The 24,103-nt window shown below is 40.1% G+C and overlaps 1 protein-coding gene across 4 annotated transcripts in view; it reads left to right on the forward strand.

The window, feature by feature from the left end:
* LOC133555160 (sodium-driven chloride bicarbonate exchanger-like) overlaps window positions 1-24,103 on the forward strand; it is a 123,153-nt gene that overhangs the window by 63,550 nt on the left and 35,500 nt on the right. For all 4 annotated transcript variants that reach the window (XM_061904692.1, XM_061904693.1, XM_061904696.1 and 1 more), the window contains 10 exons: window positions 64-221; window positions 310-397; window positions 592-738; window positions 7,974-8,074; window positions 8,236-8,410; window positions 11,417-11,550; window positions 11,634-11,879; window positions 13,956-14,061; window positions 18,812-18,973; window positions 19,084-19,197. In XM_061904692.1, coding sequence (XP_061760676.1) covers window positions 64-221; window positions 310-397; window positions 592-738; window positions 7,974-8,074; window positions 8,236-8,410; window positions 11,417-11,550; window positions 11,634-11,879; window positions 13,956-14,061; window positions 18,812-18,973; window positions 19,084-19,197 — 1,431 coding nt within the window. The remainder of the gene's footprint in view (window positions 1-63; window positions 222-309; window positions 398-591; window positions 739-7,973; window positions 8,075-8,235; window positions 8,411-11,416; window positions 11,551-11,633; window positions 11,880-13,955; window positions 14,062-18,811; window positions 18,974-19,083; window positions 19,198-24,103) is intronic.

The raw sequence follows: 24,103 nt of genomic DNA on the forward strand, positions 1-24,103 counted from the left end.
GAATGTAGAACTGTGAGTTGCGTGTTGTAGTCTTCAATCATGTAAAAGTTTTGTTTTTTGTAGATTGACCTTCACTTCATGAAGAAAATTCCACCTGGCGCCGAGGCTTCCAATGTCTTGGTTGGGGAGTTGGAGTTCCTAGACCGTCCCGTCGTGGCCTTTGTGCGCCTGTCACCTGCTGTGCTGCTCAACGGCCTGGCTGAGGTTCCCATCACTACCAGGTTGCCCCTACCGACCTCAGTGTGTTTTCTTAACAGATGATCCAGTACCCCTCCTAACTGTGTACTTTATCTACTATGTGTTGTACAGGTTTCTTTTCATCCTCCTTGGGCCTCTGGGAAAAGGTCCACAGTATCATGAAATAGGGCGGTCCATTGCAACCCTGATGACTGACGAGGTGAGGCCTTGATCTGAAAAATTTTGAAGCAGCAATTAGGATATTTTTATTTTTTTTTCTTGAGTAGTCCCTTGACTTCTGCCAAAAAAGTAAGCTCCATAGGGATGAACGCACAGACAGACCCATCAACTGCTCACTTTCCCACAGAGCAGCTATTATTGAACCAACATGATGACTTTCTCCTTTAACCCCAGGTTTTCCATGATGTGGCGTATAAAGCCAAAGACAGAAATGACCTTGTTGCGGGAATCGATGAGTTCCTTGATCAAGTAACTGTGTTACCCCCTGGAGAATGGGACCCCTCCATCAGGATAGAACCTCCCAAAAATGTGCCCTCTCAGGTATGCCCCGACAAAAGATTGACAACTAAATCTTGTTTTAAAAACAGACAAAAAAAAAACAAGCCTTGTCAAACGATCACAATTTTTCACAAATTTAATTGACATGCTGTGGATTAATTTTGATTAATCACAATTAAATATAATTAATTTTGAATTTATATTAATGTTGTTTAATTTAGCAAATAGTGCGAGGAAAGAAGATATTATATATGCAACTAATTTGTTTATCAAGCACCGTTCACATCATCCATCTATTTTCTACCGCTTGTCGCTTTCGGGGTCGCAGGGGATCCTGGAGCCTATCTCAGCTGCATTCATGTTTATATTAATAGAAAACTCCCTTCTCCAACATCTCTCCACGCTCCAGCCAGCCATGCTTTGTCTTCTGGGAACTGCTGTGACGCAGTCCCTTAGATCAGTGGTTCTCAACCTTTTTTCAGTGATGTACCCCCTGTGAATTTGTTTTTAATTCGAGTACCCCCTAATCAGAGCAAAGCATTTTTGGTTGATGAAAAGATATAAAGAAGTAAAATACAGCACTATGTCATCAGTATCTGATTTATTACATTGTATAACAGTGCAAAATATTACTCATTTGTAGTGGTCTTTCTTGAACTATTTGGAAAAAAAACGATATAAAAATAACTAAAAATGTGATGAAAAATAAACAAGTGATTCAATTACAAATAAATGTTTCTACACATAGAAGTAATCATCAAGTTAAAGTGCCCTCTTTGGGGATTGTAGTAGAGATCCATCTGGATTCATGAACTTAATTCTAAACATTTCTTCACAAAAAGTAATCAGTAACATCAATATTTATGTAACAGGTGGCGACTTGTCCAGGGTGTATCCCACCTTACGCCCGATTGTAGCTGAGATAGGCGCCAGCGCCTCCCGCCACCCCAAAAAGGGAATAAGCGGTAGAAAATGGATCGATGGATGGATGTCCACAAAAAATCTAGCTGTCAACACTGAATTGTTGTATTTTATTTTCACAGTTTATGAACTTACATTCATATTTTGTTTAAGTATTATTCAATAGATATATTTATAAAGGATTTTTGAATTGTTGCTATTTTAAGAATATTTTTGTAAAATCTCACGTACCCCTTGGCATACCTTCAAGTACCCCCAGGGGTACGCGTACCCCCATTTGAGAACCACTGCCTTAGATTATCGCAATAACATGTGTGTCACAGGCAAGCACACAAGCTCTAATTTCACAAACCATTGCAGTTATTTAGATTTTGCAAATGTTTCAAGACGTTTGTACAAACCCTGTTTCCATATGAGTTGGGAAATTGTGTTAGATGTAAATATAAACGGAATACAATGATTTGCAAATCATTTTCAACCCATATTCAGTTGAATGCACTACAAAGAAAACATATTTGATGTTCAAACTCATAAAGTTTGTTTATTTTTGTGCAAATAATCAGTAACTTTAGAATTTGATGCCAGCAACACGTGACAAAGAAGTTGGGAAAGGTGGCAATAAATACTGATAAAGTTGAGGAATGCTCATCAAACACTTATTGGGAACATCCCACAGGTGTGCAGGCTAATTGGGAACAGGTGGGTGCCATGATTGGGTATAAAAACAGCTTCCCAAAAAATGCTCAGTCTTTCACAAGAAAAGATGGGGCGAGGAACACCCCTTTGTCCACAACTGCGTGAGCAAATAGTCAAACAGTTTAAGAACAACGTTTCTCAAAGTGCAATTGCAAGAAATTTAAGGATTTGTCATGGGCATAATCTGCCTTTCGCCTTAAAAGTGAACTGTACTTTTTTTTTTTTAATTTTGAGAGAAATATAAGAGAACACACATTTATTATATATATACTTTTTTAGGATTTTAAAAATTACAAAAAACGCTTGGAAGATTTGGCTAATGGGAGTCACCATTGTAGCATTTAAAGCCCTCTAAGGCAGGGGTCGGCAACCCAAAATGTTGAAAGAGGCATATTGAACCAAAAATACAAAATCAAATCTGTCTGGAGCCGCAAAAAATGAAAAGTCATATTACATACAGATAGTGCGTCAGGAGATATAAATTGAATTAAGAGGACTTAAAGGAAACTAAATGAGCTCAAATATAGCTACAAATGAGGTATAATGATGCAATATGTACATACAACTAGCCTAAATAGCATGCTAGCATCAATTAGCTCGCAGTCACACAGGGACCAAATATGTATGATTAGAACTCCACAAAAGTCAATAACATCAACAAAACTCACCTTTGTGCATTTACGCACAACATTAAAAGTTTGGTGGACAAAATGAGACAGAAAAAGAAGTGGCATAAAACACATCCTCGAAAGTCGGAGGAAGTTGTACATGTAAACAAATCACGGTGCGTTCAATGACCGCCAAAATTAGTAGGACAAAACGGCACTCGCCAAATACTCGAATCAATGAAGCATGTTTATTAAAAACAGTGTGCCTTATAACAATTAGGGAGGTTTGTGCCATGATTGTCTATCTGCAGAAACCATATTAAAACAAAAAAAATGTTTTTTTTTCCTTCATTTTTTTTCCATTTTTCATAAATTTTTGAAATAGCTCCAGAGAGCCACTAGGGCGGCGCTAAAGAGCCGCATGAGCCGCGGGTTGCCGACCCCTGCTCTAAGGCAACTGCAAAACCCTCCATCAACGTTTTATGTGTACGCTGCAAGTCTATATATAATGGAAATAACAGACATGTGTATAACAATAAAAATATGTGCAATATTTATTGTATTTTTATCATTTTAATCAATGCGGGCACTAATTGCTTTAGCTGTTTTATTTCCATTTCCATAGCAGCGTACGTCCGACTTCCGAATGTGACGAATTACAAATGTGTGTTCCTACTTTGGGAAACAAAGGCGTGTGTTTTATTATCATGGCAGACTTGATAATAGACAACGAAGACGACTATTTTTGGACAAATGAGGATTCACAACCTTATCTTTTTGAAGCTAAACATGCGAACGATGAACTGCTGCTTCTAGGAGCGAGCACAAAGGAAGGGTGAGACATTGGAGCAGACAGAAGCTGAGAGAGTGAGGTGAAAATGAGGACTCTGTAAATTTGAAAATTGGAGCCAAGCTATTTTGACATTAATGGACTGATTACCCAAATAAACTGGAAAAAATGTCCCCAGCCATCTGGAAGAAACACACAACTGTCTATTTAGTCAGTCACAATTTAATACTGATCATGATACAAGCTGAACGTCATGCTTTTTATTACTACAGTACATACGCTGTTGAGCTAGCTGTGTACAAACAAAACATGAAATGTGGGCTAATATTTTACACATTCTGTAATATGATTGTTTAGTCAGTACAGATTAGTGCCCTGTCGCAGTGTTGTGGATTACAAACTCAAATGCGTTTCGTGCTGATGTGAAGCTAGCTTTTGTCTTTCCGTAACTAGCTTTTACGGCTAATAGCACGTCGGTGTGTTAGTACGATAGAAAAAGAGTTTCTCAGTGTTCGTTCTTACAATAACAATGTTACAATAGCTTGGCTACTATACAGGTTATGGAACGTAAATTAGATAATGAAATTTTAAAGTGATTTAGAGGTAAAACCGATAGCTCTCATTAGCGGTAATTTTAGCCACCAAGAAGGAGCCTATTTTACATGTTAGAAAGCAAAAAAAAAAACACTTTTGTTTTCTTGTCTCTCATAAGGATTGTAAACGATAGGCAACATTCCAAAAAAGTGTAGTTCCCTTATAAATCAACTGGGATAGGCACCAGCCCACCTCATTCCTTAACTGTACACAGTACATGGTAAATAGAATTAAATATAAAATAATATATATATATATATAGACTGCGATGAGGTGGCGACTTGTCCAGGGTGTATTTAGCCTTCCGCCCGATTGTAGCTGAGATAGGGACCAGCGCCCCCCGCGACCCCAATGGGAATAAGCGGTAGAATATATATATATATATATATATATATATATATATATATATATATATATATATATATATATATATATATATTGATATAGTTGGAGAAGTTCAGATACAATACTGTATTTCATTTTCTCCCCCAAGATCAACATGATGCATTTTTGGAAGTCCACCTAAAAATAGAGAATGGAAAGAATGTTGTTTTTGGAAAAGATTGAGAGCAGATCCCTGCGGAGTTGCAACAATGCAGAGCACAACAAATTGAGATATTTTGAAACTCATAGATGAAACTCATAGATGTGATGTGTCTGATAGAGTTGACAGGATATAAACAAGTTTACCTTATTACCGTGAAAGGTTCACCATCCCCATTATGCCAAATTTACTTTGGAATGATGTCATCATAGAACAATTGACCATGTGTTGGTTAAACCGCTTAATCTTATTAACAATCTTTGTTGAGAAAACTTCTTATTACGAGATACATGGGCTACGATACGGAACAATTCGATATAGTGTATGAACAATTCAATAAGATTCGATATGGTGTACGAACTATTCAATTTTATGGTTAACATTTGCTCTTCCCGGGAAGAGCAAATGTTAACCATAAAATTGAATAGTTTGTACACCATATCGAATCTTATTGAATTGTTCATACACTGTGGCTGGGGAGAGGGAAGTCTGGGTTTCCCTTCTTAGGCTGTTGGCCCCGCGACCCAACCTCGGATAAGCGGAAGATGATGGATGGATGGATGGATGGTTAACATTTGTTGATGGATTTTTTTTTATGTATACCATGAAAGCACAAAAGCATTCCTTTTTATGCATTCCTTGATCCGTCCAATCGAAGTCTATGCGCATGAACTGACGAAAACTACTCAGATGAGAGGCCAAATGTCTTCTAAGCCAAATTAAACAGTCAACTGATGAATGACCTGAGAATAACGATAACCTGAAGGAATGAGAACACCCATAAGCACATTCATCTTCAAATGTAAAAAAAAGGCACATTTTATTAAATTGGTATGCTTACAGTATTTTGAAATGTATAAAATACAATGTGCATCCTCAAAGATGCTGCAAGACAAAGATAAAGTAAAATGACGAACAAACAAAATCACATATCAAATATAATAATTTTTAGTAGGGATGTCCGATAATATCAGACTGATTATACTATTGGCCGATAAATGCTTTTAAATGTAATATCGGAAATTATGGGTATCGGTTTCAAAAAGTAAAATGTATAAATAAATAATAAATAAATGGGTTGTACTTGTATAGCGCTTTTCTACCTTCAAGGTACTCAAAGCGCTTTGACACTACTTCCACATTTACCCATTCACACACACATTCACACACTGATGGAGGGAGCTGCCATGCAAGGCGCCAACCAGCACCCATCAGGAGCAAGGGTGAACTGTCTTGCTCAGGACACAACGGACGTGACGAGGTTGGTACTAGGTGGGATTTGAACCAGGGACCCTCGGGTTACGCACGGCCACTCTTCCACTGCGCCACGCCGTATGACTTTTTTGAAACGGCGCTGTGTACACGGATGTAGGGAGAAGTTCAGAGCGCCAATAAACCTTAAAGGCACTGCCTTTGCGTGCCGGCCCAGTCACATATTACCTATGGCTTTTCACACACACAAGTAAATGCAAGGCATACTTGATCAACAGCCATACAGGTCACACTGAGGATGGCCGTATATTCAACTATAACACTGTTACAAATATGCGCCACACTGTGAACCCACACCAAACAAGAATGACAAACACATTTAGGGAGAACATCCGCACCGTAACACAACATAAACACAATAGAACAGGTGTCGGCAAGCCGCGGCTCCGGAGCCGCATGCGGCTCTTTGCCCACTCTGATGTGGCTCAGCTGCATAATCGCCACCCCCCCCCCCCCCCGATTATTTCGGGGGGTTTCTGGATTTTGGTGCTTCTCCCAGACATCACTCGGGGCTAACATTCTCCGATTTTCACTTTCCGTGATGGCTTTACTCTTAACGTCCTCCACATCATGTCATCGAGCCGCCTTTACACCATGCTATCTGCGCAGTGCATTTCGCTGCTTCAATCGTCACACGTACGAGATTGCAATGCATACTTGGTCAACAGCCATACAGGTTACACTGAAGGTTGTGATATAAACAACTTTAACACGCTTACTAATATGCGCCACACTGTGAACCCACACCAAACAAGAATGACAAACACATTTCGGGAGAACATCCTCACAGTAACAAAACATAAACGCAACACAACAAATACCCAGAATCCTTTGCACCCATGACTAATCCTGACTATATTATACACCCCGGCGCCCCCAACCCCGCCCACCTCAACCGACGCACGGGGGGTTTGGTGCTAGCGGGGTGTATAATGTGGTTCTTTGGTGCAAATTTTGCATAGATCATGTTTTATAGATTGTCTTCAAACTGCTTTCTGACCGTCTTTTCAGGATGCGGCTTTTTGTGAGCGATCATATTTACGTGCCTCCACTTTGACTGTGTCCTCTCGCCGTCAGCCATGTTGTAGTGTTTAGCACATAGTCTACTGACAGATATAAATAAGAACTATAAGCTTTATTTTATTAGAAATGGCAGCAGCGGAGTATGCATGCACATGTACGAGAGTCTGCCCCACAACAAGAGAATAGAGAAAACATTTTTATTGACGTCTGACTACAACGGCAGACTCGTGCAAAGCTCTTCAGGTAAACCTCAGCCATATGTGGAGATATCCACTGATGTCACACCTTGGAAAAACGTCACAAGTTGTTCAAATTCCAAACGGCTTGTTTTAGAAAGTATGAAGGAAGGCAAGATTGTTTTAAAAATATCTCAGCAATACTGTCATGGCGTGATTTCAAAATTTCGGGATTTATGCAGATCCAGGTACCGATAGGTAAGAAAAGGGATTATTTGACTTTATTTCATACATTTCATATAGTTACCAATTACTAAAAGTTTTTTTTATTTTAATTTTCTATTCCATGTCACACTTCAGTATGTATGCTTTGGAGTGTGTGCAAAACATATATCATCAAATCTGGTAGCTTACTTGATTCACTTGTCACAAAGCGGAGAGTAACAGACAATTAGGACAAGATACCTGGTTTCCTTTTTTATTTGTGAAGGGGTGAGTTAATGAACTGGTTAACAGAGACGAGTAACCGAGAGTCCCGAGTCAGTGCAAAATGTATAAGTGCATGTTCAGACATCTCCAGTCTGTAATATATCTAGCATAATTATTTAATTCATTGTCTTGTAAGAGTTGCTAATTTTTTCCTAACCTTACAGGAAAAGCGGAAGGTTCCTCCTGTTCCAAATGGAGTTACAGATATTGTTGAGACCGAGGAACATGGAGGCCATGGTGGCCCTGAGCTCCAACGCACTGGAAGGTTGGTGAAAACAAAATGAGCCATGATCACCGTCACCAAGTGAATTCTGTCTGTCCGCCATGCTGAAAATGTTAGCCTTTGCCCTCCATTACCGTTAACAACACCAAGTCATTTTTATCCAGCAGGGCAGTGATACCTAAAATGTGACTTTTCACCCCAAGGCTCTTTGGCGGGTTCATCCTGGATATCAAGAGAAAGGCCCCTCACTACCTTTCTGACTACACCGACGCCATTAGCCTGCAGTGTCTGGCTTCTTTCCTGTTCCTTTACTGCGCCTGCATGTCACCTGTTATCACCTTTGGAGGTCTCCTTGGTGAAGCCACCGAAGGACGTGTGGTAAAATGTATTTTTTAAATATATTTTACGATAAGGAGGCTTTCCTAATAATGAAAATGAGCTGAACAAATATAGAACTTGAACGTTATTGGATATACTGTCACTTTATATGATAATACAGTCACTACAAACAGGGGCGCCGAAAAGGGGGGGTAAAGGAGACGGATTCTAGGGGCCCATGATGGAGGGGGGCCCAGAGAGGCCCCCTAATGATAATGAAATTATAATACAGAGGGGTCCTGTAAAGATACTTTTCATGGGGCCCAAAATCCCTAGCGGCGCCCCTGACTACAAAAACTAAAATCTAAGTAAGATTAAATATCTCAAATAAGGGTGATATTTGCTTATTTTCTGTCTGATAAGATAATTCATTTCACTAAGCTGGTTTTATGTTAGAGTGTTTTACTTGTTTTAAGGGTTTTGGTCCTAAATGATCTCAGTGAGATATTACAGCTTGTTGCTGAGATGTTATGACCTATATTGAGTAAAAACGTGCTTGAAACTAGAATGTCAACTGTTGCAAATCTGTGTCATTAACACTTAACAAGTATAAAACTACTTTTTTAAAGTAATCGATTCATATTTCAAGCATAAAAAAAAAAAATCATGACTTTGACACAATTGTGTCTCATATTAAAACTGAGGACAGCCAAATGGATTTTACCTATTTTCTATTGTTTCATTGAAAATAAAACAGTAGTCATATAGTTGTACACTTTGTTATTAGTGAGAATATACTTATTTTAAGGTATTTTTGGGCTCATCGAGGTTAGCCAATTTGACTTGTTTTGGAAAGTCTTGACAAGCCAAATGTTCTTGTTCTATTGGCAGATAGTTTTGCTTGGTTCAAATAAAATACCCCTAATTTTGTATTTTTTTTGTTATTTTTTGAACACTGACTTTTTGCAGTGGTGGAACATGTTTATGTCGACGCCCCCTCAGGCGGGCTGTTTTTGACGTCGGCGTGAGCGATCCATCCATCTTCTTCCGCTTATCCGAGGTCGGGTCGCGGGGGCAGCAGCCTAAGCAGGGAAGCCCAGACTTCCCTCTCCCCAGCCACTTCGTCTAGCTCTTCCCGGGGGATACCGAGGCGTTCCCAGACCAGCAGGTAGACATAGTCTTCCCAATGTGTCCTGGGTCTTCCCCGTGGCCTCCTACCGGTTGGACGTGCCCTAAACACCTCCCTAGGGAGGCGTTTGGGTGGCATTCTGACCAGATGCCCGAGCCACCTCATCTGGCTCCCATCTGGTTGTCGACGTAAAAGAAAGGAAAACATAACCATTGTTTGTACATTTTGTGACTTTGTCCAGAGCCATAAAACCATTGGGTGTTCATAAACACATTTTACCAACATTTGTGCATACTTTAACATAGCCTTGCGTTTTCATATGTTTCATACTCTAACTGAGATTCTGCAGAATTCTCATAATATTGTATCAATCACAATATGGACTATTTAGGACAGGGGTGCCCATTACGTCGATCGCGAGCTACCAGTCGACCGCGGGGGGTGTGTCAGCGAATCTCGAGCCAGGCTTTTAAAAAAAATAGACCTAAAAATTAGTGATCATCAATCTTCACCAAGACGTCACTTAAATGACATTCACGGTACCGGAGGGTCTTGTGAGATGACGCTGGCTGCTGCAAGATCATTATTATTAAAATATGACCGAGAGGAAGGCGAGAAACACTTTTTATGTCAACAGACTCTCGCGCCGTACCTTCCGTCAAAACTCTAAAGGCCGACTGCACATTTCCTATCTTCACAATAAAAGCCCTGCTTCATGCTGCCTGCGCTAACTAAATACAGTCTCGGAAAACTGGCGTGCACAAGCGATCCCTCAGAAAGCTGGTGTGCACATCACTTGTGCACGCCAGCGTTCTGAGACTCTTATTTTGTTAGCGCAGGCAGCATGAAGCAGGGCTTTTATTGTGAAGATAGGAAATGTGCAATCGGCCTTTAGAGTTTTGACGGAAGGGACGGCGTGAAAGTCTGTTGAAATAAAAAGTGTTTCTCGCCTTCCTCTCTGTCATTTTTTCATAATAATGAACTGGCAGCAGCCAGCGTCATCTCACAAGACCCTCGGGCGCCGTGAATGTCAATCAAGCAAGCTACGGAATTTGCCGCCAATGTTTTTCTTGTAAAGTGTATGGAAGCTGGATGAATTAGATGCCAAAAACCAACCACTTTCATGTGGTATTGTACAGAAAGGACAACTTTTTTTCTCCTCCATTTGAAAATGTGGGCGTTATCATCATTACTGTCTGATTCCAATCAATGCAAGTCATCAGAATCAGGTAATACACCAACTTATATTCTTGTCTTCGTGAAAGAAAGACATCTATATGTGTTACACATGCTTGTATTATCATTAAACACATTTAACTTGTTTACAAAAATGTCTCTTTCATAAATAAATAAATATAAATGATATATATAAATGAGGTAGATCCCCTGGAGTTGGTCAATTGAAAAGTAGCTCGCCTGCAGAAAAAGTGTGGGCACCACTGATTTAGGACATTCGGTTGTCTTACAAGACATTTTACCTCTAATCTGAGCAGGCTTAATCAGTTCATGCTGAAAAACTAGATAGGACAGCTTCTACAATGACAATAAATCTTTCTTCCTGCGGCGAGCAATCTCAAAAAACAACAACGATGTGTGCATTTTGTTAGTTGATGTTGTACAATCCACCACTATGCTAACAATAAAACACTAGCATGTTCCTTCGCCCTGAACAGAAACAAACTGTGTACACATTTTAATGCTGCACACAATAGTTATGTTGTGCTTTTACGCTGCTTAGAAATACAGTAATGATGAAGGTAACAATATTATCATTAGAAATTACTCTTTGGGCTTTCAAAAGCAGACACTCATGTATGTTGGTGGACCAGGATTTGATGAAATAGTCCACAAAGATGGGTTGTTAAAAAATGTTAACATAATTTCAGTGGGTTTTGATGTACGATATTTGAGCCATTAACTTCGGTCTTGTGTTTCAGAGTGCTATCGAGTCCTTGTTTGGGGCTTCCATGACTGGTATTGCCTACTCGCTTTTTGCTGGGCAGCCTCTTACAATCCTTGGGAGCACAGGTCCGGTTCTTGTGTTTGAGAAGATTCTCTTCAAATTTTGCAAGTGTGTGTTTTTTTTTGTTGGTACAATGTTCTCTGTCTTCAAGGAGAGAAGCCTTGTCTGAAACTTTACCTATCCTCTCTTAGGGAGTATGGGCTATCCTACCTCTCCCTGAGGGCCTGCATTGGGCTGTGGACATCGTTTTTCTGTCTCCTGCTGGTGGCCACAGATGCCAGCTCGCTTGTTTGCTACATCACACGTTTTACAGAAGAAGCCTTTGCAGCCCTCATCTGCATCATCTTCATCTACGAGGCTCTAGAGAAACTGCTCCACCTCGGCGTGCACTACCCCATCAATAAAAACAACGACCTTCAGAAACTGACGCAGTATTCGTAAGTGTTTATGAAAGTGTCGCCTTCAGAAGCAAAATAAGTTGACGGCAGACGTTTGGAATGGAAACGAATAAAAGAGTGAAATTAAAAACACGACACACAATATCATTCCCAAGTTGCAGTAACAAATTCTTGTTTGATTGATGGATAGAAACTTTTATTAGTAGATTGCACAGTACAGTACATATTCCGTACAACTGACCACTATATGGTAAAAACAGAATACGTTTTTCAACTTGTTTAAGTCGGGGTCCACGTTAATCAATTCAGGGTACACATATATACTATCAGCATAATACAGTCATCATACAAATTAATCATCAGACTACAGTATATACATTGAATTATTTACAATCTGGGGGATGGGATGTAGAGGGAGTTGGGACTTAGTTCATTCTATAAATCAAGGCAAGAACACTACTGATTTTGACTGAATTATGAAACAAACTGTTTCAGCCTTGGCCCCATGAAGTCCTTAACATTGTGATCACTCTGATTGATTGATTGAAACTTTTATTAGTAGATTGCACAGTACAGTACATATTCCGTACAATTGACCACTAAATGGTAACACCCAAATAAGTTTTTCAACTTGTTAATCAATTCATGGTACAAATATATACTATCAGCATAATACAGTCATCACACAGGTTAATCATCAGAGTATATACATTGAATTATTTACATTATTTACAATCTGGGGGGTGGGATGAGGAGGGTTTGGTTGATATCAGCACTTCAGTCATCAACAATTGCATCATCAGAGAAATGGACATTGAAACAGTGTAGGTCTGACTTAGTAGGATATGTACAGCTAGCAGAGAACATAGTGAGTTCAAATAGCATAAGAACAAGTATACAGATTAGAAATACATTTGACTATTTACATTTGGTTATTTATCCGGGGAGATGAGATGTGAAGGGGGGAGGGTGTTAGTAAAGGGTTGAAGTTGCCTGGAAGTGTTGTTTTAGTGCGGTTTTGAAGAAGGATAGAGATGCACTTACTTTTACACCTGTTGGGAGTGCATTCCACATTGATGTGGCATAGAAAAAGAATGAGTTAAGACCTTTGTTAGATCGGAATCTGTGGAACTCCCCCTGGTGTTGTGGTTATGGCGGTCATTTACATTATGGATGTAGTTTGACATGTACTTCGGTATCAGGGAGGTGTAGCAGATTTTATAGACTAGGCTCAGTGCAAGTTGTTTTACTCTGTCCTCCACCCTGAGCCAGCCCACTTTAGAGAAGTGGGTTGGATTGAAGTGTGATCTGGGGTGGAGGTCTAAAAGTAACCTGACTAGCTTTTTTTGGGATGTTTGGAGTCTAGAATTGAAGGTTTTGGAGGTGCTGGGGTACCAGGAGGTGCAGGCATAATCGAAAAAGGGTTGAACGAGAGTTCCCGCTAGAATCTTCAAGGTGCTTTTGTTGACCAGAGAGGAGATTCTGTATAGAAATCTCGTTCTTTGGTTGACCTTTTTGATTACCTTGGTTGCCATTTTATCACAGGAAAGATAAGCCTCTAGAATTGAACCTAGGTAGGTTTATCTCATATTTCCTGGTGATAACAATGTCACCCACTTTTATAGTGAGGTCACTGACTTTCTTAAGGTTGATGTGGGACCCAAATAGAATGGATTCCGTTTTACCTAAGTGTATGGATAGCTTGTTGTCAGCGAGCCAGGTCCAAATACCAAGGAGTTCAGCACTGAGGATTTGCTCCACCTGTGACTTGTCCTTGCCGGATTCCAGCAGGGCCGAATCATCTGCAAACAGGAACAATTCACAGTCGCATGCTGATGGCATGTCATTCACGTATATTAGGAACAGTAAAGGTCCTAGTATACTGCCTTGGGGGACTCCACAGCTTACTGAGGGGGGGACACGGTGCCGTTCACCTCTACCACCTGTTTCCTCCCCTCCCAGTAACATTGCATCCAGCTCGATGAGGTTTCCATTCAAGTTTAACAATTTCTATCATGATTTTGCTTATTCTTGGGTCAGAACATCCGTAATGTGCGTACATCACTTCATACCACATGATCGAGGTTGCTGGTTTATCAACATTGCTCTCCATAGGTGTGCTTGTGTGGAACCCAGTAATCCCAGCAATGAGACGCTGCAGTTCTGGGAGAAGAAAAACATCACGGCCTCCGGTGTCAACTGGACTATGTTGGAAGTTAAGGTAAATAAGCTTCAGATAATTACAATACACAACTCACTGAGATTTATTGATATCCAGTCCGATATCTGTATCTGCCTTTACAGTTCCAATAACTATTGAAGGATTCTTAATTGAATTCAGTAAACTTTTATTGCGCACAAAAATGTAGTGTGCTGTGGGTTTGACTCTCAGGTAATTTGGAGTCTTTTTATTTTATTCATATAAATTGTGTGATGGGCTACAGTGATGGGCTCTGGCCTACCTCTGAGGGGAAGTGAGATTTGACTGGGCATGGATCAGTCCTATTAGCCCAGACCTGGGCAAATTAAGGCCCGGGGCCACATACCTTCAAGTACCCCCAGGGGTACGCTTACCCCCATTTGAGAACAACTGACTTACACCATATGATAATATGATATAAAATATATGCTACAAGGCCCCCTCCCAAAAAAAACCTGTTAAATTGCATTAATGACAATAAAAACAATTCTGGGCTCCTTCACAGTTTTTATAGTTGAGACATTTTTCAAGCTGGCTCACATTTCTTCCTTAATGTTACACATCAAGCATGGGGAGGTGTGAGCAGTTACATGCTCTTCTTCAGGTAAAAAATAATAAGTATTTTATTCGTCAAGATATTTACACAAAGGTTAGTTTTTTTTGCGCAGAAATGGCTTCTCCATCGTCATGAAGTGCATCCAGGTCTCTCGCGTTGTTGATTAGATTGAATCGCGTAATATGTAACTCGCTCACTGCTGTCACAAGCACGTTGCCGAGGCTTGAGTCGAAGGGCCCGATTGCTGCAGTAGCAGCAGTACTGGTGAGGATTCTTTCTTCAGTGAGTGCAAAATCCAGGAAAAAAACGGGACTGTGACGTTTAGCTGGCATCGTGGTTTGGTTTTTGTTCTCTCGGGAACGCAGTCGGTAAATGGACACAGCGTGAAGGTAAGAATGATGATTTATTTAACTACAAAACAAACTAAGAACAGACAAACTTGCACAAAAGCACTACGGACAAACCAACAGAACTAGCATGTGAGCTAGAAAGAATGGATGACGCTAGCATGTGAGCTAGGGAAATAAACAAATGAATACCGTGGAAGCTAACAAGTATCAAAATAGTCTTTACCACAATGAGGGAAAGCGACGTCACCTGTTGCATGGAAAGTAAGTTGAGACTGCGAGACCGAATGAAAAGCAGGGGCAGTCTTAAATAGCGACAGAAAATTAGGAGGCAGGTGGGCGAGACAGACTGAAGTCAGGTGACACAATACGTTACTATGACAACGGAAACAAAACAGGAAGTGCCACCAGGAACTAAGGACATCAAATACTAACCTGGATGTGATAACAAAACAGAAAATAGAACCAAACCAGAACATGACATGATCCAAGTAGCGGATCATGACAGGGACTGGGAGGACGTTGGGAAAGAAGGATAAAACGAAAAGGTTAACAGGGGCGGTATAGCTCGGTTGGTAGAGCGGCCGTGCCAGCAACTTGAGGGTTGCATGTTCGATCCCCGCTTCTGCCATCCTAGTCAATGCCGTTGTGTCCCTGGGCAAGACACTTTACCCACCTGCTCCCAGTGCCACCAACACTAGTTTAATTGTAACTTAGATATTGGGTTTCACTATGTAAAGCGCTTTGAGTCACTTGACAGAAAATTAGGAGGCAGGTGGGCGAGACAGACAGAAGTCAGGTGACACAATACGTTAATATGACAACGGAAACAAAACAGGAAGTGCCACCAGGAACTAAGGACATCAAATACTAACCGGGATGTGATAACAAAACAGAAAACAGAACCAAACCAGAACATGACATGATCCAAGTAGCGGATCATGACAGGGACTGGGAGGATGTCGGGAAAGAAGAATAAAAAGAAAAGGTTGGCAAGGATGCCTTTGACATCTCTCTTTGCATGTCAAGAGAAATAATATGAACCCATTAAGCTTGAATCTAAAACATAATTGATACATTTTGTTAACGTAAATAGCAACAGAAAATTAGTAGGCAGGTAGGCGAGACAAACAGAAGTCAGGTGACACAATACGTTACTATGACAACGGAAACAAAACAAGAAGTGCCACCAGGAACTAAGGACATCAAATACTGAACGGGATGTGATAACAAAACTGAAAACAGAACCAAACCAGAAAATGACATGATCCAAGTAGCGGATCATGACAGGGACTGGGAGGACGTCGGGAAAGAAGGATACAACTAAAAGGTTGACAAGAATGCCCTTGACTCTGACATCTCTCTTACTTTGCATGTCAAGAGAATTAATATGAACCCATGAAGCGTGAATCTAAAACATAATTGATACATTTTGTTAACTTAGTGTCACTAAGTGTAAAACAGACCACCACCAAAATCGAAACTAACATAAAATATTAATTGTTAGTATTTTGGACAGATGACATTTCATACGGTATTAAACCATTTGACCTGAATACATGGGATGTCTCAGTTGGAACACCCAAGTCAGAACAAATATTTTCAAGATTAAGTCCGCTTCTAGGGGTTTACTCACCACTCTTTCCGTGCCTGGGTCCACCTTACACCTAAAGTTTAGTACATTTGGTGTGTGCACTGATCCGTGTGTAAGCATGGCACTCTTCACCTCCTTTAGCATTGAATGATTGTAATGCAATCCTTCCTCACAGGTTATAAACAGCCACCGCCTTCCACAGTAGAATTATTCAGAATGTCTTGAAGTAAAACTGGAAATAATCGAGTCAGGGAAATTGGAGTAGGATCAGGGAAAATGTGATTGGCAAGTAAATGAACGATAGTGCAGGGATTCTCAAACTGTGGTACGTGTACCATATTGTGGTATGCCAAAGAATCACTCAATTAAAGTACAGTGTTTTATTTTCTTATATTCAAACACAGTGTTACAACTTAATGTGAAATGTTACAGTGGCTAAACATAGTAAATATACTTAAATAAATAAAACATCTGCCTTGTTTTTATTGAATACATAGGCCTACTATGTTACTGTATTCTAATGTTTGTCATTATGGTGGTACTTGGAAAAAAAGTTTGAGAACCAGGCGACGGCGTGGCCCGGTTCGAGAGTGGCCATGCTATCAACCAGTGGGTTCCTGGTTCAATCCCTACCTTCTTCCAACCTGGTCACATTCGTTGTGTCCTTGAGCAAGACACTTCACCCTTGCTCCTGATGGGTCGTGGTTAGGGCCTTGCGTGACAGCGCCCGCCATCAGTCTATGAATGTGTGTGTGAATGGGTGAATGTGGAAGTAGTGTCAGAGCGCTTTGTGTACCTTGAAGGTAGAAAAGGGCCCATTTACCATTTACCACTGGCCTAGTGTAAAATTTAAAATTTTATTTTGAAAGTAACTTCCCTTTTTCAGTCTCTAATGCAGGGGTCACCAACGCAGTGCCCGTGGGCACCAGGTAGCTCGTAAGGACCAGATGAGTCGCCCGCTGGCCTGTTCTAAAAATAGCTCAAGTAGCAGCACTTACCAGTGAGCCGCCTCTCTTTTTAAATTGTATCTATTTACTAGCAAGCTGGTCTCGCTTTGCTCGACATTTTTAATTCTAAGAGAGACAAAACTCAAATAGAATTTGAAAATCCAAGAAAATATTTTAAAGACTTGGTCTTCACTTGTTTAAGTAAATTTTTTTTTTTTTTTACTTTGCTTCTTATAACTTTCAGAAAGACAATTTTTGCGAAAAAATACAACCTTAAAAATGATTTTAGGATTTTTAAACACATGTACCTTTTTTCCTTTTAAATTCCTTCCTCTTCTTTCCTGACAATTTAAATCAATGCTCAAGTAAATTAATTTTTTATTGTAAAAAATAATAAATACATTTTAATTTAATTCTTCATTTTAGCTTCTGTTTTTTCGACGAAGAATATTTGTGAAATATTTCTTCAAACTTATTATGATTAAAATTCCACAAAAATATACTTGCAAATCTAGAAAATCTGTAGAATCAAATTTAAATCTTATTTCATAGTCTTTTGAATTTCTTTTAAATTTTTTGTTCTGGAAAATCTGGAAGAAATAATGATTTGTCTTTGTTAGAAATATAGCTTGGTCCAACTTGTTATATATTCTAACAAAGTGCAGATTGGATTTTAACCTATTTCAAACATGTCATCAAAATTCAAAAAATAATCTTAATCGGGAAAAATTACTAATGATATTCCATAAATTATATTTTTAATTTTTTCAAAAAGATTCGAATTAGCTAGTTTTTGTCTTTTTATTTTTCCGTTTGAATTTTGAATTTTAAACAGTCGAAATTGAAGATATGTTTCAAAATTTAATTTTAATTTTTTTTACTGTTTCCTCCTTTTAAACAGTTCAATTAAGTGTTTATTCATCATTTATTCTCTATAAAAAAAAACCTTCTGTAAAAGAAAAAAAAATGTATGGCAGAATGACGGACGGAAAAACCCATATATATATATATATATATATATATATATATATATGCATATATATATATATATAATTATTTATTAAAGATAAATTGAGCAAATTTGCTATTTCTGGCAATTTATTTAAGTGTGTATCAAACTGGTAGTCCTTAGCATTAATCAGTACCCAAGAAGTAGCTCTTGGTTTCAAAAAAGTTGGCGACCCCTGATCTAATGTGTTATTCATGATATTCCAATATTGAATCCATCATGACTTGTGTAAAATGGGACAGGGGTCAAAGACATGTGAGCGAGAGCTTTGCAGGATTTACAGTCAGTCATCCTCATTGTGTCTTTTGGTGCCAGTAGGAGTGCGAAGAACTGCACGGGGATTTCAGGGGTACTGCATGTGGCCCCCACGGCCCTTATATCCCTGACGTCCTCTTCTGGTGTGTGGTCCTCTTCTTCACCACCGTCTTCATGTCCGCCTTCCTCAAGGAGTTCAAGACAAGGCGGTACTTCCCTACCAAGGCCAGTACCAAAATCACTAAAGTCATGTAACCACCTAGTGGTCGAAAGCTACACCACAGGTCATGCAGGATTTTATATAAAAATAAGTATGTGTCCATGTTTTTGTTCAGGTGCGGGCCATCATCAGTGACTTTGCAGTTTTCATCACCATCTTCACCATGGTTCTGGTGGACTACGCACTGGGCATTCCCTCACCAAAACTGCAAGTTCCCAGCAAGTTTAAAGTAAGTCTAGTCTAGGCCTTCCTGATATCCAATGTTGTGTTTGGATCTGAATGTTTTATATTCACAATTCAAAACCACAACTGGTGATTAAGCCACACCTCCTCTTAAGCATCCTGCCTGACTGTTCTAAGGTTTATAGCTCGGTTGGTAGAGCGGCCGGGTCAGCAACCTGAGGGTTGCAGGTTCGATTCCCGCTTCTGCCATCCTAGTCACTGCCGTTGTGTCCTTGGGCAAGACACTTTACCCACCTGCTCCCAGGGCCACCCACACTGGTTTAACTGTAACTTAGATATTGGGTTTCACTATGTAAAGCGCTTTGAGTCACTAGAGAAAAGCGCTATATAAATATAATTCACAATTCACACAGGTCGAGTTATTATGACACTCTTAAATCTCCTAAATCAGGGGTGTCAAACTCAAATACAGAGTGGGCCAAAATTTAAAACTGAACAAAGCCGCGGGCCAAGGTTGAACAAATGAACCTTTTAATAGGGACCCAAACAAGTTTTGCATTGAATATTGAACAAGCAAGTCTTATTTAACTTTAAAGTGACATGTAAAATAGTATTTCAAATAAAAATAATTAAAAAAATATCAATGGCATATCAAATAAAATGTAAATAAAAATTGAATGCCTCTTTTCTATTTGCAACCTTCTGAGGTGAAAATCAAAATAAACATTTTTACAGGCTAAAAATACATTTGAATTTAAAATATCTAATGAACGAATCAAACATTCAAGCCTTGAAGTAACAAGAGAAACTGCGAACGTTAATTATTGTTCATTTTGCTACACTGATTTGCTTTAACACTGAATATGGAACAAGCAATGCTTATATAACTTAAAAGTGCAAAATCTTAATAGTGGTGGTAGCGTAGGGTGTATATTGTAGCGTCCCGGAAGAGTTAGTGCTGCAATGGCTTCTGGGTATTTATTTTGTTGTGTTTATGTTGTCTTACGGTGCGGATGTTCTCCCGAAATGTGTTTGTCATTCTTGTTTGGTGGGGGTTGACAGTGTGGCGCATATTTGTAACAGGGTTAAAGTTGTTTATACGGCCACCCTCAGTGTGACCTGTATGGCTGTTGACCAAGTATGCTTTGCATTCACTCATGTGTGTTTTTAAAAGCCGCATATATTCAATCAATCAATCAATGTTTACTTATATAGCCCTAAATCACTAGTGTCTCAAAGGGCTGCACAAACCACCACGACATCCTCGGTAGGCCCACATAAGGGCAAGGAAAACTCACACCCAGTGGGACATCGGTGACAATAATGATCCAGTGGGACGTCTGTGACAATAATGACTATGAGAACCTTAGAGAGGAGGAAAGCAATGGATGTCGAGCGGGTCTAACATGATACTGTGAAAGTTCAATCCACAATGGATCCAACACAGTCGCAAGAGTCCAGTCCAAAGCGGGTCCAACTCAGCAGCGAGAGTCCCGTTCACAGCGGAGCCACCAGGAAACCATCCCAAGCGGAGGCGGATCAGCAGCGCAGAGATGTCCCCAGCCGATACACAGGCAAGCAGTACATGGCCACCGGATCGGACCGGACCCCCTCCACAGGGGAGAGTGGGACATAGAAGAAAAAGAAAAGAAACAGCAGATTAACTGGTCCAAAAAGGGAGTCTATTTAAAGGCTACAGTATACAAATGAGTTTTAAGGTGAGACTTAAATGCTTCTACTGAGGTGGTATCTCGAACTGTTACCGGGAGGGCATTCCAGAGTACTGGAGCCCGAACGGAAAACGCTCTATAGCCCGCAGACTTTTTTTGGGCCTTGGGAATCACCAACAAGCCGGAGTCCTTTGAACGCAGATTTCTTGCCGGGACATATGGTACAATACAATCGGCAAGATAGGATGGAGCTAGACCGTGTAGTATTTTATACGTAAGTAGTAAAACCTTAAAGTCACATCTTAAGTGCACAGGAAGCCAGTGCAGGTGAGCCAGTACAGGCGTAATGTGATCAAACTTTCTTGTTCTTGTCAAAAGTCTAGCAGCCGCATTTTGTACCAACTGTAATCTTTTAATGCTAGACATGGGGAGACCCGAAAATAATACGTTACAGTAGTCGAGGCGAGACGTAACAAACGCATGGATAATGATCTCAGCGTCTTTAGTGGACAGAATGGAGCGAATTTTAGCGATATTTCGGAGATGAAAGAAGGCCGTTTTAGTAACGCTTTTAATGTGTGCCTCAAAGGAGAGAGTTGGGTCGAAGATAATACCCAGATTCTTTACCGTGTCGCCTTGTTTAATTGTTTGGTTGTCAAATGTTAGAGTTGTATTATTAAATAGAGTTCGGTGTCTAGCAGGACCGATAATCAGCATTTCCGTTTTTTTGGCGTTGAGTTGCAAAAAGTTAGCGGACATCCATTGTTTAATTTCATTAAGACACGCCTCCAGCTGACTACAATCCGGCGTGTTGGTCAGCTTTAGGGGCATGTAGAGTTGGGTGTCATCAGCATAACAGTGAAAGCTAACACCGTATTTGCGTATGATGTCACCTAGCGGCAGCATGTAGATGCTGAAGAGTGCAGGGCCAAGGACCGAACCCTGGGGAACTCCACACGTTACCTTAACGTAGTCCGAGGTCACATTGTTATGGGAGACACACTGCATCCTATCAGTAAGATAAGAGTTAAACCAAGACAGGGCTAAGTCTGACATACCAATTCGTGTTTTGATACGTTCTAATAAAATATTATGATCGACGGTATCGAAAGCAGCGCTAAGATCGAGGAGCAGCAACATAGATGACGCATCAGAATCCATCGTTAGCAATAGATCATTAGTCATTTTTGCGAGGGCTGTCTCCGTCGAGTGATTTGCCCTGAAACCGGATTGAAAGGTTTCACATAGATTGTTAGACGCTAAGTGTTCATTTAACTGCTCCGCAACAATTTTTTCGAGGATTTTTGAAATAAAGGGAAGGTGAGACACCGGTCGGTAGTTTACCATGAGGTCAGGATCGAGGTTAGGTCTTTTAAGAAGAGGATGAATAACCGCTTTTTTGAATGCTAGGGGAACAGTGCCCGAGGAAAGTGATAAGTTTATAATATTTAGCACTGATGGACCTAATAATACAAAGAGCTCCTTGATCAGTTTCCCAGGAAGAGGGTCAAGTAAACATGTTGTTTGTTTTATTCCATTTACACGTTGTAACAATTCCTCTAATGTTATTTCCTCAAAACGAGAGAAACTATTTTGGAGGGCAGTATCCGCCGTATATACAATCGTGTCAGTGTTAATAGAACCCCGTTGTAGCTGGGACGCATTGTCTTTAATCTCCTTTCTAATGACTTCAATTTTCTTACTAAAGAATTGCATAAAGTCATCAGCTGAGTGGGTGGAGCTACTGGAAGGAGTCCCTTGTTGGGTTAGCGATGCTACCGTACTAAACAAAAATTTAGGATCGTTTTTATTACGGTGGATGAGATTTGAGTAATAATTAGCTTTAGCTAAGGTAAGCATGCGTTTATAAGTTATTAAACCATCACTAAATGCTTGATGGTGCACCTCAAGTTTAGTCGTGCGCCATTTGCGTTCCAGCTTTCTGCATAATAATTTCTGAGCTCTAGTTTCTTCTGTAAACCACGGGGTGCGCTTTTTTGGAGCCTTTTTTAACTTTAGTGGTGCTATGTTATCAATGGTTTCGCGCAGGGCGTCGTTAAAGTTGTTAGTGAGGTTATCAATAGAGCCCACATACTTTGGGAATGGTGCCATTACCGAGGGCAGTAGGTCCGCAAGAGTTGTCGTTGTGGCCGTATTAATGTTGCGGCTGCTATAGCAGTTATTATTATTATTAGTTTGACGAACATGCGTCTGAACCTCGAATTTTATAAGGTAATGATCGGACAATACTTTAGTATACGGGAGTATCGTAACTTTGGAAGCGGTGATACCCCTGACAAGCACTAGGTCTATCGTATTACCGTTGCGATGCGTGGGTTCATTTATTATTTGTGTGAGACCACAGCTATCAATTATACTCTGGAGCGCTACGCACGGTGGGTCCGATGGGGTATTCATATGGATATTAAAGTCCCCCATTATGATTATATTATCGGCGTGTGTCACTAGATCAGCAACGAACTCTGAGAATTCATTGATAAAGTCCGAACAGGGCCCTGGGGGGCGGTAGATAACAGCCAGGTGTAGAGGCAGCGGTGTGACAGACCTCATAGTAAGCACCTCAAACGATTTATATTTATTATTTATGTTAGGACTAAGGTTAAAGTTTTCGTTGTATATTAGTGCGACCCCCCCACCCCTTTTAAGCGGACGGGCAATATGCGCATGTGTAAAGTTAGGAGGACATGCCTCATTTAGCGCAAAAAAGTCGTTTGGTTTAAGCCAGGTTTCGCTGAGACCGATGACGTTAAGATTGTTGTCTCTGATAATATCATTAACTAACAACGTTTTGGGAGACAATGATCTTATGTTTAAAAAACCTATGTTATAGGTAGTGGGCTGTTTTAGGGAATTTTTGATCAAATTATCCGTAGTAGCAATATTAATAATGTTGTGTTTATTATGCCCAGTGCATTCAGTATAATTACGACCATATCTAGGAATTGATACGACGGGAATGTTCCGATTGTTTGATTGTTGCTTTGATAAACTGCACACATCATGGTTAGCCTCCTCAGTAACGGGGATTTTCCGATTGTTTGTTTGTTGCTTTGATAAACTGCACGCATCATAGTTAGCCACCTCAGTAAAACACATGTCCAACTCTGAAACACTCAAAGCAGAAAAAACTTGTTCTAATTTAACTGACTCCTTACCCAGACCAGTAGTCTCGCATTTTCCATCTAAATCCGTCTTCAGGGTGGAGGGAAGTGGTGTTCTGTGGGGATTAGCCTTCTGCTTTGTTTTTAGCCCCGCTCGACA

This window comes from Nerophis ophidion, linkage group LG06 (assembly GCF_033978795.1).
Source record: "Nerophis ophidion isolate RoL-2023_Sa linkage group LG06, RoL_Noph_v1.0, whole genome shotgun sequence".
In the NCBI taxonomy this organism is placed as follows: Eukaryota; Metazoa; Chordata; class Actinopteri; order Syngnathiformes; family Syngnathidae; genus Nerophis; species Nerophis ophidion.